Source organism: Salvia miltiorrhiza, chromosome 5 (assembly GCF_028751815.1).
Source record: "Salvia miltiorrhiza cultivar Shanhuang (shh) chromosome 5, IMPLAD_Smil_shh, whole genome shotgun sequence".
Classification (NCBI taxonomy): domain Eukaryota; kingdom Viridiplantae; phylum Streptophyta; class Magnoliopsida; order Lamiales; family Lamiaceae; genus Salvia; species Salvia miltiorrhiza.
In genome coordinates, this window is record NC_080391.1 from 13,938,694 (window position 1) to 13,956,964 (window position 18,271).

Below are 18,271 nucleotides of genomic sequence, written 5' to 3' on the forward strand. Positions count from 1 at the left end.
GGTTTCTCTCATCAAGAAGGTATAGATTTTAATGAAATCTTTTCTCCTGTTGTTAAACACTGTTCTATTAGACTTATGCTTGCTCTAACTGCACACCTAGATTTAGAATTGCAACAGATGGATGTTAAAACAACTTTTCTAAATGGTGAGTTAGAGGAAACTATATACATGAATCAACCAGAGGGATTTGAAGTAGCTGACTGTGAAGGTCAGGTATGTCTCTTGAAAAAGTCTTTGTATGGACTGAAGCAAAGTCCAAGACAGTGGAATAAAAGGTTTTATGAATTCATGATAAGTATAGGTTTTAAGAGAACATTGCATGATAGATGTGTATACTTGAAAGAAGTTGCTGAGTCTGTGGTTGTTTACTTACTCTTGTATGTTGATGATATGCTTATTGCTAGTAGTTCTAGTAATGAGATTGATAAAGTAAAGCAATCACTGAGTGCTGAGTTTGATATGAAAGATCTAGGGACTGCTAGAAGAATTCTTGGTATGGATATCAAGAGAGATAGGAAAAATATGAAACTTATGCTTGTTCAATCTGATTACTTGAAGAAAGTTTTGTTAAAATTCAATATGAACGAAGCAAAAGTTGCTCAGGTCCCTATAGCTCAACATATTCAATTGTCTAATAAGCAATGTCCTGTTACTATTGAAGAAATTAAAGACATGAGTGTTATTCCTTATGCAAATTTGGTAGGAAGCATCATGTATTCTATGCTTTGTACTCGACCTGATTTAGCTTATGCTGTAAGTCTTGTAAGCAGGTACATGTCAAATCCTGGTAAGGCACACTGGGATGCTTTAAAAGGAGTATTAAGATACTTGAAAGCAACTGTTAATAAAGGAATTATGTTTCAAGGTGGAGCCACTAATTTAGAACAAGTTTTAGTTGGCTTTACTGACTCGGGTTATGCAGGAAGTACAGATACAAGGAAGTCCCAATCTGGATATGTATTTACACTTTATGGAACAGCAGTGAGCTGGAAATCTACACTACAATCTGTGGTAGCTCTTTCCACTACAGAAGCTGAATTTATAGCTGTTACAGAAGCAGTGAAAGAAGGTATATGGCTGAGAGGTATGCTATCTGAGTTAGGCATTAATCAACAGGTTGTCTCTATTCTTTGTGATAATCAAAGTGCCATTCATCTTGTTAAACATCAATATTTTCATGAGAGGTCTAAGCATATAGATGTTAAATTTCATTTTGTTAGAGATTTAGTTGAAAAAGGTGATGTGGTAGTCAAGAAAGTTTCAACTGATGATAATGCGGCAGATGTGCTTACTAAAGCATTACCAACTGTTAAGTTCCAAAAGTGTTGTTCGTTGATTGGTATGAGCTCTCTTAAGGAGAGCAAGGTGTTTGTCTAATTCATGCAGGTAGCTCGGTGTATTCTAATTGTATTAGATAAGGTGGAGAATTGTGAGTAAAGTATCTACATACAATTAGTCTATACGATTTCTATGATCTCGCCAGAGAAATAGGTCGCCAGCGGAATGATGATTTCGCTGCTCTGGATTTGATTTCTCTGGCAATGCTGTTCACGACTCTGGACTTGATTCCTCTGAACCTGATTTCTCTGGTAAAGCATTTCGCTGCTCTGGCATATTGATTCCTCTGGCGTATTGATTTCTCTGCTCTAGCGTTCGATTCCTCTGACTGGTAAAATACGCACGAGTGTTTAGTTTATAGCTGAGGGATCAGTTTGTAAATATGCAAGAGTTAAGGGAGTTCAGTTTTAGGTTAGTTACAACAGTTCCAACGGATCTGTTCCTTCATTCCAGAAGTCAGCACGTAGCTCAAATCTTCTCAACTGCTATTTCTTTTGTTTAAATACCTAGATTAGTTGTTGAGTTGTAGCTTAAGAATTTCTATTACTGTAACTAGTTGAGAGTGAGGAATTATAGCAATCTTGATAGATTTGTAGGCTATACATTTCTTCTAGTGTTGAGTGTTCTCAATTGTAATTGTAAAGTTCTTGAGTGTTCATAGTGAAATAGAATTGATTGTTTCTGCACCGTGGATGTAGGATTGAAAAATCCGAACCACGTAAATCGACTTCGTGTTCTTTTCTTTTATGTTCTTGCTGCGTTGATTGTGTACCCGAACAATTCCACAACAATATTTAACCTAGCGACGTTTTAATCACAAGTTCACAAACATCACCAACAAGAGAAACTTTATTTATGTAATTTAATTTAAGCTTGATTTAGTAGACATTAGTGGAATTCAAACTTATAATTTTTTTATTATACACTCATCAGCTCTACCAACAAAATTACCCCAATGTCACTCCTAAGCTATTAAAGGATGAGCTCTATGATATATGGATTGTTGGTGGCAACAACTATCTATCATATATGGACAGAAAGGAATGAACGAAGATTTAACGGCAAGGCTTCCCATGAAGATAGTGTAATTAGACAATGTCAGTTGATGATGGTGGTGAGAGGAGAGTTGAACCCTAAAGTTCACAAAATGTTTGTGAACTAAGGCGTTTGTTTCTATATTTTCTTGTTGTAAGTGGTGATTTGACATGCTTTTGGTAAATAAAAAATATTATTTCCCCCCAAAAAAAAGGATGAGCTCTATTTTAGTTATTAAACACCCACATTATGATCCTAGTACAATTAGGATTATCTCCATTTTTTTAATACAAAATACAAATCACGTCATCAACTTAAATATATATTAATGTTTATACCAAATAAACTATGCTCGATGACACTCTTAGTCTATCTAAATTATTTTTGTAGTTGCACACTCCTTTGTCATTTTAGTTGATGGGTCCTTTTTTTTTCTTATATAAATATAGGGTATTGTAACATTTTTCTTTGGAGTTCACCAAAAAATAGAACATTGAACTCCAAAAAAGAGAACATTTATCTTTGGTAATAATTTCCTTGGTCCAAATGGCATTGGCCAAAGATAGGTCCCAAGAACGAAAACATAAAACAATTGACTCACCAATTTCTTTTGTAACTTATTTTATTATTTTATTAGTACATATATGTATGTTGGATTTGTATACTGAAAGCAAGAACATTTTATGCTTGTATACAATGTTTCATGTGTTCACTATTTAATCTCCTATCTGATTGTGTTCATGATTGCATATGTATGTCCTTTATCTCTATATAAGTTGAGTATATGGTGATTAACGGATCACAGAAGGTCATATGATTGGAATAAACTTAAGAGATATAAATAGATCACATTCGAGATGACTCTAGGACGAGTCGTTGGTCTAGGCTGCAGTATAGATGGAAATAGTTTGTCTTGACTATTTGTCTATACTGGTACGTCATAACGTATTAATAGGATCACAGTGAGATGTATTCTTCTATCTGACATAAGTGAAGAATCAAGATCTCGGTGAGTTAATAGAATCTTAATACTAATAAGATTTCAGATATATATGTTGATTCGTGTATCACTTTGATTTACTATGGGTGAGAGTTATATATTAACTTGAGTACTCTGTATCTTGGGTGATAGCGGTCAATATATGATATTTGGTTATCTGTATTAGTACCCGTATCCGGTATAGGATAATGATATCCCTTTAAGGAGCTCAATAAGGTTTATTGCGTTAAACCCTGCAGGTTGATTAAGTTCAGGCGCAATAATAAGGTTTGAGTAGTACTGCTTAAGGATTACAAAGAGATTAATTAATTTAAGCTGTCAGAGCTCTAATTAATTAATGGATGTCGGATATTTTAAATACGAAGATTTAATAAGTCTAAATACAAGCCCCGACTCATCACCGGTAATAAAGGGGTAAGTCAGTATTATGAATTAATTAATACTTATGAATTAATTGTGATCTGGGCTGATCATAAGAATTAATTCATTAGAGACCCATCTTTATTCCTTGTATCTGATCCTTGGACTGGCCCAAAGTCTCCTAAGCCCAGTAGGAGTATAATTCGCCCACTACAGTTATTGGTGCCCTAGGACTGTGTTTTGTCTATAAATACAGCTATCTGCTCTCAGGATAACACACACAAATAATCAGGGTTTTAGATAGTAGTAGAGGGTGCCGTTTGTAAGTGGCCGAATTCTCCTTGGGAATTCTCATAGCTCGTTGTCCATCCAACGTTGAGAGTTGAGCGGGATACAGTTCAGAAGGTCAGAACTGGAGTCTTTCAATTCAGCCATTGACGGCCTCTGCATACAATTCTCAAGTAAGTGATTCTAACTCCAATGTGCAGCACTTAAATTCATAGGAGCATGTTAGGAATTAATCGTTGTATGGTGAATTAAGATATCCAAGAAACGATCCTTTTGGGGCTATCAAAACACAAGAGTTAGATATATCTTTCATTTCCCAACATTCAATATATTTAAAAATTAAATTAAAAGTTGAATTTAGTAAATGAAAACCGTTAAATTGAGATGATAAAATACTATGAAGAAAAAAAGAGAATGAAATGTTATAAAATAATGATGTAATTGCACTCGAAATCAAAAAGCTCAAGATATGTTGTCATCTACGTTAGAGTTGAAATATTGTTGTTACAACAAACATTTTGGGAAGAATGTCATAATCACCCCTCTTTTTCCTCTCTTCCTAATACTACTATATTTATATTGCTTGTATATAAAAAAATATAAATAATATCTCCTCTCATCTAAGCTAAGGAATTCCATTTCTTCTGATTTTGTTTAAAAGGAGTGGAATAACCAAGAAAAAGAAAGGAAGAGAAGGACCTTTGGGAGGGGAGAGAGAAGAGAGGAGAGAGAAAGGAAAGTGAGAGGATGAGCATACCCTCTGTTTTCATTTATGTATATTCCTCTCATTAGATCTTAGTTTAACTCTAATTTCCAATCTTTTTCTTCTTCTTTCAATGGTGAGTTTTTAATAAGGAGAACCAACTGACATTGATAATTGTTGTTGTTGTTGTTGTTGTTGTTATTGTGTTTGTGTTTTGTCTAATCTCTGTCAATTGTGTGTTTCAGGTTTACAAATATTGAATCTTGATTGATGAACCAAGGATCCGATGATTTACATTAAATTCTGCGGTTTCCCACTTAATATTTGATCAGTGACTGCTACCGGATTCCTGCCTGATTTTCTGGACAAGGTATCATTTTTCCTTGTATGTTGGAAGAATGAAGGATCCAATAATTTTATTGTAAATCCTGTATTTTGTATTTGACCACTGCCTGATTTTCTGGATAAGGTGAAATTCTTGATTGTTGGTGGGCTATGTATTTATTCTTAGATCTATTAGATTTAGCTTTTGATGATCAGCCCTCGGGGAATTTCCAATACCTCTGCGTTTTTGCAGAAATTATCTGTAGCTTCATTTTGATTCCGACAATGTTTAATTTGTGATTGAATTAATACTAAATAGGGAGATATTGTTATTCTTTTAGTTATAGTCTTTTTTTGTGGTCATAAATATTTTCTTATTTTTGATGTAATCTTCTCTAACATGTAGAAAAGATGGAGGTGGATCAAGGTAAGCTCTTTATTGGTGGGATATCCTGGGACACAAATGAGGATCGTCTTAAAGATTATTTTGAAACATATGGGGATGTTGTGGAGGCAGTGATCATGAGAGACCGAACCACCGGTCGTGCTCGTGGCTTTGGATTTGTTGTCTTTGCAGACCCTGCCATTGCTGAGAGGGTGGTAAAGGAGAAGCACATGATTGATGGACGAACTGTAAGTTGGTTGATTACATTATGTGGAGATTAGAAGGCATTGGAAAAACTCAACTGTTGTCAAATGATAGTTGTTTGTCGAAACCAATGCCTTGGTACAGTAGAAGTTAATCAACATAATTTTTCTACCTTATACAATGCAAAAGTTGCCTGCTTTGGCTTATAGCTAGAAACGAAAGCCAATTGCTTCTTGTGTTTCATGATCCTTCTCTTGATGCAATTTGCAGTTGTTTCAATTTTTGATACATTCCTTTCATTTTACCTACCAGGTGGAAGCTAAGAAAGCTGTTCCAAGGGATGACCAGCACCTTATAAATAGAAACAATGGCAGCATGCAAGGTTCACCAGGACCTGGACGTACAAAAAAGATATTTGTAGGAGGATTAGCATCAACTATTAGTGAGAGTGATTTTAAAACTTATTTCGATCAGTTTGGTACAATAACAGATGTTGTGGTGATGTACGATCACAATACGCAGAGGCCAAGAGGTTTTGGATTTATAACATATGATTCAGAGGACGCAGTAGATAGGGTGCTGCATAAAACATTCCATGAACTCAATGGTAAAATGGTTGAGGTAAAGCGAGCAGTTCCCAAAGAATTATCTCCGGGACCCAGCCGGAGCCCACTTGTTGGTTATAACTATGGTTTTACTAGAGCCAACAATTTCCTTAATAACTATGCCCAGGGATATAACCTAAGCTCAGTTGGAGGTTATGGAGTTAGGATGGATGGTAGATATAGTCCACTAGCTAGTGGTCGAGCTGGTTTCTCACATTTTGGTTCTCCTGCGTATGGACTGGGTGTCAATATGGAGCAAGGTTTGAGTGGTGGCTTTGGAGGGGGCTCTAACTTCAACAACAACTTAGGTTATGGTCGTGTTCTGAACCCATATTTTGCCAGTAACCAGGGCAGGTACAACACACCTATTGGTTACAATACAAGTAATAGTATAGGTGAATCTTTTCTAAACACTTCACCTAGAAGTGTATGGGGAAATGGTGGACTTAATGCTTCTCCAAATAGTGCTGGCTCTGCTTCATACTTTGGTTCTGCAAGTGGTGGTTTCGGAGTCTTTGGAAACAATGGAACAAACTGGGGCACTTCCCCTGTCACTGGGTCCCTTGGAGGAAGCTCTTCTGGCTACAATGGTGGAAACTTTGGCTACAGAGGTGGAGATAACAGTTATGCTGTGGGAGCAGGAGGATTCAGAAGAAACACTGAAACTGGTGTTGCCACAACATCTTCGTTTGCTGCTTCAACGGGTGATTATGAGGGATCCTACGGGGACTTTTACCGTAGTGGTTCTGTATATGGTGACCCAACTTGGCAAACTGCATCTTCTGAGCTGGATAATTCTAATTCGTTCGGTTATGGGCTTGGAAACCCAGAAGACGTTGCTGCTAAAGATTCTGAGGATTATGTGGTCGGTTATGACCTTCCAAATAGGCAATCCAGTAGAGGTAATGTTTCTTTTATTCTTGATCTAATGTTATACCCCTCTTTATTTTCTTATATTTAAATATCTTCGCTTACCTTTGTGGATGGGTGGTTTTGGATCTAATTATCCAGATTTATTTTTTCTTTATGCAAATATTAGCCATTTTCTGTTATTGCAAGGAATGAAACTCATAGGATGAATGTTTTCTTTTCTTTCCACTGTATTCTAATTCTCTAGACTTACCAAACCATGATATGGGACTTGGTGCTAAATTTTTCTGGCATTGATTCACTTGTTGAAGCATCCAAATTGAAAACATGAAGCTGCAATTTTAGTTTGTGCACAGAGAATTCACTATATTACATTTGTCACTTATTGGTGCATAATAGATAGACTCGTGTTGTAGTATGATTCATTTACCATTTTTGGTGCCACATTGCAAATTCTTATTGAATCTATCTATGGACCAAGCCTCATTTATTATCACTTTTGCATTCATTCTTCTCAGGTTTCTTTTATTGTCATAGGTTGCTCCAAGTGAAATCTGTCATTTGCTCCATTTTTAGCCCACTTGTAAATTATATTTTAATCTATATGTGGGCCAATTTTAATTTGTTTGCACTTTTGCATTCACTTGGAGGTTGCTTTTGTTGTCATAGTTTGCTCCAACTGAAATTGTCATTGCATAAATAACTAAAGGTTATGGGTAAAAAATTTAAGTGCAAAACATGTACATTGTAATGTATAAGTAACCAAGAGACGAAGAAAGCTCTCTCTTGATTAGCAGAATGATTGGATATATGATGATGCACTTGTGTACCTAAACTAAAGGTCTGCATTTAAGTCAAATCAATTGTGCGTATACAACATTTCTTTCTTTTGGCGGGTTATGCAAATATGCACGAGCTTAAAAAGATGATGGTGTCTGATACTTACCCTAAGAAACTGATTAGTTAGAAACTTGCATGAACTTAGACGAGGAGTAATCAAATTGTGTTGTGAAATTTGGCGTTGAGCTAATTTTTTCTCCATTTCTTCAGGGATTGCTGCTTAGGAAACTTTAGTGATGTGAAGATAATGTAGAAGATGAGATTTTTGAGAAGTTGTGGATTTTGAATTTCGTACGTATCCCTCACAGATATATACATACACACACGCATACATACACACACACACACACACACACACACACACACATATATATATATATATATATATATATATATCATGTCATTACACAGAGCTAACAGGATGTTGCCTTGAAGCATACGTGTCAGAGGAATTTTGTAAAGGCTTGGGTTTTTATTTTGAAAATATAAGGATCAACATTTTGGTTGAGATGTATATCAGATTGCGGGAGGATCCATTCTAGCTTTGATTTGTTGTGCGATGACTGCTACAATGATGTTGGAAAGGTAGAGAGTTTTTTATTTTTTATTTATTTATTTTTGTATTCATTTTTCCCCCTATTTTTTGGCTCTAATGACTGGCTAAAATTTTCCTTATTTTTGTCTGGAAATTGTATTGGTCTCAGATTGTATGTGTGATTGCTAGCGTGATATATAAAGAGGGTGTTTAAGCCTGCTAGGTTTCCCTTCAATAAAAATACGGATATGATTATATATTCATTTGACTGTATCTCACTACTCATCATTAATACATATCTCATTGTTGCTTTATTCTTCATGGATGCTTTTATCTTGGAATATTTTTTTTTTTTTTTTTTTTTTTTTTTTTTTGATCGGTCAAAGTCATGTTAGATGTTAGTAGTTAGTTCTCCATCCACTCCAAGAACCACCTTATCTCTCCATTCACCAAACTCCACCTTATATCTCCAATCACCAATTCGTTCCCAAGAGGGATCGAACCCGGGTCACTTCACTTAAGTGAGGACCCGGTGTGTCTTTCAGATAAATGCATTTGTACGCTTACACTGTGTTTTGTTAAGCTTATTTTAGACATTTTATAAGTTTCAACGACTTATAAGATGTTTTACATTCTTATAAGATCGATGTAAGAGATTGGCTAAAATAAAAAATTATTTTAAAATATATAAATTGTGAACAATTTTTTTATCCCTTAGATCATGAAGATTTAAGGTATTTTTATTACTTTATTGGATAAATTCATGGTCCTAAATTCAAATATCATAGGGAGTGAAAATTTCAATTGTTGAATTCATACATATTCCACATAAAAGTTATAGATTTATAATTATATTTTAAAAAGAGTTTGTAGTTTAATCCTTTTTTATGAAGATATCTACAAAGTTTATAAGTTTGCAAATTATTTGGATAAATAAGTGATGAGGAGTGAATCATACATCAGCGGTGATAATACCTTTATAAGCTACACAAGATACATTAATCGCAAATTGGAGCAGAGAATAAGTCATTCCAAGATACTACGAACTATTTTTCGACTAGTTAAAATAAGGATTTCCAATGCTGACGGGGTGACAACCCTGATCAGTACATGAGGGGTATAGAGATAAATACAACATTCTCACACTTAGAATGAATTGAGCAAGTCATTGGTGAGCAATATATGTCAATCACGCCTGTGAAACGTAATGACAATATGGAATTAGGGCAAAGAGTCAGACTTGATAAAAGGAAATTATTTTACAAGAAAGTCAATACACTTGAATCTGCCCGGACGACAGCCTTATTAAGGTCATCCCTGACCAGTCAGATTTGCCAAGGTCACCCATGACGGGTCTTAGCTAAAAGAATTCTTAAAGAATAATCAGCAGGGGTCTAAGCTGCCCAAACCGCCAGCTATAAGCTTCTTTGACCGCGAGCTATAAGCCATCTCTAACATATTCTAAGCTGCTTTAACCGCGAGCTCTAGGTCACTTCTAGGTGTACTCTAAGCCACTTCTTAGTGTGCATTCGCTTCTTAGCGATGGTTTTCTTAAGCCACTCCTCAATGTGCTATTCTCTAAATCAGTTTGTATTGATCTTCTCAAGCGTGGGCCTTCTTATGCGCTCAAAGAAATGAAAGTGTTATGACAATGGAAACCTTGAAAGATAAGGAAGTAGAGAAGGTAGTTGGACTAGTGTTCAGAGGGCATTTGGATGAGAAAAGTGTTCTTCCTGCGTCGTTGCCGGAGGATTTTTTGCATAATGTTCCGGGTGAGAGTGGAAGTGGGGAGGAGATAGTTGACTACTATGGGAGTGAATGCCACATGAAAGAAAAAATGGAGAAGAGTGTTACTCCACGCGGCCAATGGAGTTGTGCTAGTTATTTTCGCATTTCAATTAAGAGAGTTGTTATTCTCATTTCTTTAATATTTTGTTATTTCTTTTTCAGTTAGTGGGGGACCACCTTAGTATAAATATCTGCATGGTTTGTAAGCAACCCTAAGTAATGAAATATCCTATTCTCATATTTCTGCCTTCCCTCCGATTATCTCTCTCTTTCTCTATCTATTATATTTCTCTTCACCAAATTTACACCTTTATACACAATATCTACAGATCCATAATTACAAATTACAAATCTAGTTAGATCCACTACATTTGGTATATCAGAGCCTGGTTTGTGCATTGATGTACAAATTCTGGGTGATTATGGCTGACGACACTCGTGTGAAGGAGCTTTTGGATGCACAAAAGAAGTTGGATCAGATGCTGCAAGCTGAATCCATGAAGAGATCTGCAACTGAAGAGAAGTTTCAAGAACATATCAGAACCATCGACAAAAAAATGGAGAAGAAAATGAGTGGAATTGAATCCAAATATGATCATCTTACCACCACCTTAGCCGATATTAAGTTACAGTTGCTCAACCTTGGGAAAGACAAAGGATCTGGTATTTTGGGGCCATCTCCTTCCTCTACCAAAATGACAAACATGGTTTTCGTACCTCAATTGCACGTGATTTGTTGCTATTTCCCTTCATGTTTTGCTTGTGAATGCTTGTTTGTGCCCGAATGTTTAGTTTTATGAAGATTTGATGCCTTGATGTAGTTTTGGAGTAATTTCAGGAAAAATCAAGGATTAATTGGAGGATTTTGAAGACATGAGATTGAAGTACGTTTCGAGAGGAATCCGTGAGCCAAACGGCGATCAAATCCGAGTCCGGACGAGAAAGAACGGAACCGAACAAACGGACTGCGCACTGAGCTTAGTACCCCGTGGTCCCGGGCCGCGGTCAAGGGCCAGACCGCGGGCCTCTGCTCCAAAACCATCCAGAACGCCAGATGGCACCCGCGGTCCGGGCCGCGGCCGCGGGCCCGACCGCGGCCCCCCCCAACAGCTTGCCCACTGTCCTGTACCGCGGTCACGGCCGTGACCGCGGCCAAAAGGCGGAATTGTGCGTTTTTGTGGGCCCAGACGGGATTTTCAGCCCCAAATACCCATTTTTCCCCCTCTTTTCATATCATCCATCATTCTTCACCTCTCAAAAACCCTAGCCTCCATTCTCTACCATTTTTTCTCTCTTCCACACACAAAAACAACATCAAAATCAAAGAAAGAAGGGGAAGACTTGGAAAGGAGCTCATCAAGATTACATGATTGAAGATCAAGATTATAGGATTTGTCTATGAATCTATATCTCTATATCTTTATTTATGTTTTCTTATGACTTGGGATTTATTTTTATTATGAATATGCTTGGCTAAAATCCATTATCTTAGGGATTAGATTAGATGGATTGATTTCTTTGTTTAATATTGTCACGCCCCAATTCCCGAAGGAAGGCACGAATGCCGAAACGTGACTAGGGGTTGGATTTAAGAAGCGGGAAAGAAGGGGGTAATAATAATAATAATAATAATAATAATAATAATAATAATAATAATAATAATAATAATAATAATAATAATACATAGATAACTTAATTAAGTAGAAATATTTTTAATATTAAAGTCGAAAAGTTTGGCTCAGCACGCTGGTGGTTTAGAACCAGTCTACAAATACGTGTGGCTAAACAATCGGACATTTAATTACAATTTTAATAAAGCGGTAAATGATGGGGTAACCGAGTCTAGCTCGCCAAAAGGAATTGACCGACCAGCTCACTCATGAAATTGGCATAGCACAACATGATCATGAGGGCTTTGGTCAAGCGTCCAAGAGGGGCCGACTACATGCACTCTCCATCGAGCGATAAATAAATTATTGCATAATAATAATATCATATATATAATCTTTAACTACCATTTTACATACTCAAAATATATGACATATTTTTTTAAATATAATAGCTAGCTATTTCAACATATTGCAGCCAACCCGTCACAGCTGCTTCCGTCTCCACCATCTTACTAACCTGAAAAGATTGAAAAGATTTGTGGGCTGAGTACTAGTGTACCCAGTGGGTCATGCATTTTTGAAATAATCATTTTCATATGATAGTCCATGCACATACGTGAATTATAGAAGGTTTTAAAATAAAACATTTAACTTCTATAATCACAAATCATTTTCATTCATTTGCGCGCGCCATACCGTAGCACCACTGTTACCCTTATCATTTCATTCGTAGTCCCTGGGCGACCCCTGGGAAGTAATCATTCATTCATTCATCATTAACTAGATGGGACCCCGGGACGAACCCATGTCAGCTACACCATCTAGCCGGATTAAGGGCGAACCCAAAATCCTCCTTTCGTCTATAAGGCTCATGGGGATCAATCCACTACCTTAAGACCGTGCGCACAACTTTTAATAGGCGTGTTAGACCCATTAAAAGCCACAATTGTTAACATAAGAGCATTAAACAGTGGGAGAACGTGAAAACATTTCATGGACATACCACATTTTATATAATTACATCAGAGCTTAATAACTCAAATATACTTTGGAAAATAGAACCCACCTTAATTTTAAAAATGCTTTTGTCAATTACTCGGAATCGTCCAACGTCACAAGGTTTCTTCTAAAATTTTCGCCCACTCCTTAAACTTTAAATATGATCACTTTATATTGTATATGCACTGATAGTTATATATTTTGCGTGGGTTGATGGCTATATATAGACCACTTATGTAGGTTTGATTAGTCACATTATAGGTATATATGTTAGCTTAATAGGTTTGCTTACAATTCATAGAATTCCTACACGTATAACTTAATTTTATATAAATATATTATTCTATTCATTTCTTTACCACTCATAAATATATAATATATAATACGCTTATGTATATATATATATACCTATTGACTTTACTTAATATGTAATATGTTAATATATTTATATAATATGTGTAAATATATATGTATTTATAAACTTTATTTAATTAATTATTAATAGTTTACATATATATATGTGTACATATATATATATATAAATCTTTAAGTAACTTAATTATATAATACATATATCTATAATAACAATTATATATCTATATATATATATTAAATATTTTACATGTATATTAATTACAAAGGTGAAGAAATTGGAATCATGATAAAAGAAATTTATTATTTAAAAAATAATACATTTTTTTTTTCAGTTGTCAATGTAACTCATTCTAAGCTTAAATGAATCCTAAATTCCTTCAAATTCTATCAAATATTTTAGAAAATAATTTAATATTTTTCTATGAAAATCGGGGTGTTACATCCCTCCCTCCTTATAAAAATTTCGTCCTCGAAATTGGCGTACCTTGTTCACTCAACTCAGGGACCGGGCTCGTTGTTGTTTATTTTAACTCTTTTCTATTGGTGCAATCTTTAACCATATGTCCTGGTCTTCCACATTTAAAGCAAACATTTGTCCCCATCCGACATTCTCCTAAGTGAGGTTTGTTACACTGGGGACACACAGGTTTTTGTCCCTGAAATCCCCACTGTTGAGGGTATTGCTGATTTTTCTGCTGCAATTGTCGTGGTTGTTGCTGGAGCTGCGGTTGTTGCTGTTGTGATTGTTGTGGTGATGGTTCTCTAAAAAATTTCCTTTTCAAATTTTCTTCTTCGAACAATTCGGCTTCCCATTTTCTCTTTTCCCTATTTCCATCAAATTGTTGTACGGGTTTCTTCTCTCTTTCTTTTGGTAATAATGACTCAATGTTCAAAGCCCTTGTTAGTGATTGGGCATAGGTTAGTGTTCCTTGACTAACCAATGATATTGCAATATCAGGATGCAGCCCTTTTCGGAATTTGTCCGCCTTCTTTTCATCAGTATCCACTAGTTGTGGATAGTATCTTGACAATCGATTAAATTGACGATCATATTCTATTACCGTATTCTTTCCCTGCCTTAAATTCCAAAACTCATTCTGTCTCTTTTGCCTATAGCATTCTGGAATAAATTTTTCAAACAGCTTTGCCTTGAAGTCTTCCCAAGTCAAAGTGTCCTTTTGTGCCTGAGTCATAGTCCTTTCTACTGACTCCCACCAGAAGTCAGCCTCATCAATCATTTGGTATTTTGCACAAATTACCTTCTCTTTATCATCACACTTTATATAGGCAAAGATTCTTTCTATCGTTCTAACCCATTTTTCGGCGTCTACAGGATCACCTAGGCCATCAAAAGTCGGAGGGTGTTGTTTCCTGAACATATTTTCGGTATCTCGAATTGGGATATGATTAACTAGTTCCTCATTCTCAGGGTTTCCGTTGTTTCTACCTCGGGTTCTAGTTGCCATCTGTCATAAAAGATATCCTTAATAAGTCTTTCTATCAGCTAACATAACTAAGTTCAATGCAGCATTTGGAATATTCAATGTCATCATTTCACTATATCCTTTTCTTGTCACTTTCTTTTGTCATAAAAGTAATCACCCTTTTTTTTTCAGCCATAATGCATAGAAGAAATCAACCATGATATTGGAGCATATCTTTAATGCATAACAATATATGCATAATCCATTTTTTGTGAGAAACTCATATGAGAAACTCAAATAAAATATTCCATCAAATATTTTTCGAATTATCATTTTTGCGCGCATTTACGAATATGCAATTTAAACACATACAATTTTTAATCCATGCTTCTTATATAAATAACATACCTCAGTGGAGAGATAGCTAGCTGGGGGTTACTGCATTTTAATAATTAATCACATATACCATAATTTATTCATTTATTGATTAATTCAAAGTCAAGAATATTACTTTGATATTAATCAGGTACCAAACTGGGAGCGCGGATCCGACAGGATCCTGCTCTGATACCACTCTGTCACGCCCCAATTCCCGAAGGAAGGCACGAATGCCGAAACGTGACTAGGGGTTGGATTTAAGAAGCGGGAAAGAAGGGGGTAATAATAATAATAATAATAATAATAATAATAATAATAATAATAATAATAATAATAATAATAATAATAATACATAGATAACTTAATTAAGTAGAAATATTTTTAATATTAAAGTCGAAAAGTTTGGCTCAGCACGCTGGTGGTTTAGAACCAGTCTACAAATACGTGTGGCTAAACAATCGGACATTTAATTACAATTTTAATAAAGCGGTAAATGATGGGGTAACCGAGTCTAGCTCGCCAAAAGGAATTGACCGACCAGCTCACTCATGAAATTGGCATAGCACAACATGATCATGAGGGCTTTGGTCAAGCGTCCAAGAGGGGCCGACTACATGCACTCTCCATCGAGCGATAAATAAATTATTGCATAATAATAATATCATATATATAATCTTTAACTACCATTTTACATACTCAAAATATATGACATATTTTTTTAAATATAATAGCTAGCTATTTCAACATATTGCAGCCAACCCGTCACAGCTGCTTCCGTCTCCACCATCTTACTAACCTGAAAAGATTGAAAAGATTTGTGGGCTGAGTACTAGTGTACCCAGTGGGTCATGCATTTTTGAAATAATCATTTTCATATGATAGTCCATGCACATACGTGAATTATAGAAGGTTTTAAAATAAAACATTTAACTTCTATAATCACAAATCATTTTCATTCATTTGCGCGCGCCATACCGTAGCACCACTGTTACCCTTATCATTTCATTCGTAGTCCCTGGGCGACCCCTGGGAAGTAATCATTCATTCATTCATCATTAACTAGATGGGACCCCGGGACGAACCCATGTCAGCTACACCATCTAGCCGGATTAAGGGCGAACCCAAAATCCTCCTTTCGTCTATAAGGCTCATGGGGATCAATCCACTACCTTAAGACCGTGCGCACAACTTTTAATAGGCGTGTTAGACCCATTAAAAGCCACAATTGTTAACATAAGAGCATTAAACAGTGGGAGAACGTGAAAACATTTCATGGACATACCACATTTTATATAATTACATCAGAGCTTAATAACTCAAATATACTTTGGAAAATAGAACCCACCTTAATTTTAAAAATGCTTTTGTCAATTACTCGGAATCGTCCAACGTCACAAGGTTTCTTCTAAAATTTTCGCCCACTCCTTAAACTTTAAATATGATCACTTTATATTGTATATGCACTGATAGTTATATATTTTGCGTGGGTTGATGGCTATATATAGACCACTTATGTAGGTTTGATTAGTCACATTATAGGTATATATGTTAGCTTAATAGGTTTGCTTACAATTCATAGAATTCCTACACGTATAACTTAATTTTATATAAATATATTATTCTATTCATTTCTTTACCACTCATAAATATATAATATATAATACGCTTATGTATATATATATATACCTATTGACTTTACTTAATATGTAATATGTTAATATATTTATATAATATGTGTAAATATATATGTATTTATAAACTTTATTTAATTAATTATTAATAGTTTACATATATATATGTGTACATATATATATATATATATAAATCTTTAAGTAACTTAATTATATAATACATATATCTATAATAACAATTATATATCTATATATATATATTAAATATTTTACATGTATATTAATTACAAAGGTGAAGAAATTGGAATCATGATAAAAGAAATTTATTATTTAAAAAATAATACATTTTTTTTTTCAGTTGTCAATGTAACTCATTCTAAGCTTAAATGAATCCTAAATTCCTTCAAATTCTATCAAATATTTTAGAAAATAATTTAATATTTTTCTATGAAAATCGGGGTGTTACAAATATATATATCTTGATTGTGCTTATTGTTATCTTTTCAAGCCCTAGATTTATCTCTTGTATGATTGGTTGGCCACCTTTTGTGCATTTCTAATTTGTGATTTGAATCGGGAGAGGATAATTACAATAGCTTAGGAGTTTGATATATATCATCTCAATAAATCGGGAGGTTGAGAGTTGGGTGAGCGCGTGTTGATCTTTTGTGCTCTTGAGAGTTATAGGTTATAAATTGACCGGGGACGGCAATTATGACCCGTAATATACTGTTTTAGTCGTCCGGGAGGGGGCTAAAACTAGTGGGGAGATTGCCCTAGATAAGTAGGCCATATCAAGATTAATATTGATTTAGATTAAAATTCATTACGATCCATCGAAATCTAATCCCTATGATAACTTTCCTTCAAGTCATTCCCCAATTTATTAACTAAGTTTATGTTATTGTTATTTACTTTGCTTGCTTTAATTTAGCTTTATTTTAGCTTTCAATATCTCTTCTTCTTTGGTTGTCTAAATAGTTTGAAACCAACTTATTAATAGTATTTAGAAGTTTGAATTCACCAATCCTTGTGGGATACGACCTTGCTTCCACTTATTGCAACTACACCGTATATTTGCGGCGTGGTGAAAATAATTAACGAACAACAAGTTTGTTGTTCGCTAAAAGAAATTGTAGGCAACCATTGATCCAAGAAGCCTTCAAACATATACCTTCATAAATTGTAGGCAACAAGTTTTCATAATTCCAACTATTGAAATGATCCTTATACTCCAATAGTGATTGCCACTCCATGGCATTGCACCCCATGTCATAATACTCACCATATGAAGTACACTATAAATAGATTTCTACAGACTTTTATAGATTTCTACCATCCCCTCCCCTTCACCGCCACCGCCGCCGCCCACCACCACCACCGGTGGCGGCATCTGCAGCTCTACCTCATCATCATTTGCCTCATCATCGCAATCATCCATTAGCTCATCATCTCCTCCGACGCCGATCCACTCGTCACAGGCCGCACCGCCGGCCACCTCTTCACCTCTCTCCAATCCGCCACCTTGCTCTTCGCCTTCCTCGCTCTCGCCCTCCTCCTCTCTGATGCCACGTCGCTC

At 35.4% G+C, this 18,271-nt stretch overlaps 1 protein-coding gene across 5 annotated transcripts; it reads left to right on the forward strand.

Annotated features, from left to right (window-relative positions):
* The first annotated feature begins 4,518 nt into the window (after window positions 1-4,518).
* On the forward strand, window positions 4,519-8,750 carry LOC130986215 (heterogeneous nuclear ribonucleoprotein 1-like). 5 transcript variants are annotated; one of them, XM_057909542.1, is made up of 5 exons: window positions 4,519-4,860; window positions 4,970-5,094; window positions 5,455-5,681; window positions 5,950-7,144; window positions 8,163-8,750. In XM_057909542.1, the coding sequence occupies exons 3-5, from the start codon at window positions 5,460-5,462 to the stop codon at window positions 8,174-8,176; spliced, it is 1,431 nt and encodes a 476-aa protein (XP_057765525.1). In that variant the 5' UTR covers window positions 4,519-4,860; window positions 4,970-5,094; window positions 5,455-5,459; the 3' UTR covers window positions 8,177-8,750. The 5 variants fall into 5 exon arrangements, with proteins under 5 accessions (XP_057765525.1, XP_057765526.1, XP_057765521.1 ...); XM_057909543.1 differs by having other exon boundaries at window positions 4,547-4,860; window positions 5,460-5,681; XM_057909538.1 differs by having other exon boundaries at window positions 4,547-4,860; window positions 5,460-5,681; window positions 5,950-8,750.
* The last annotated feature ends 9,521 nt before the right edge of the window (window positions 8,751-18,271 follow it).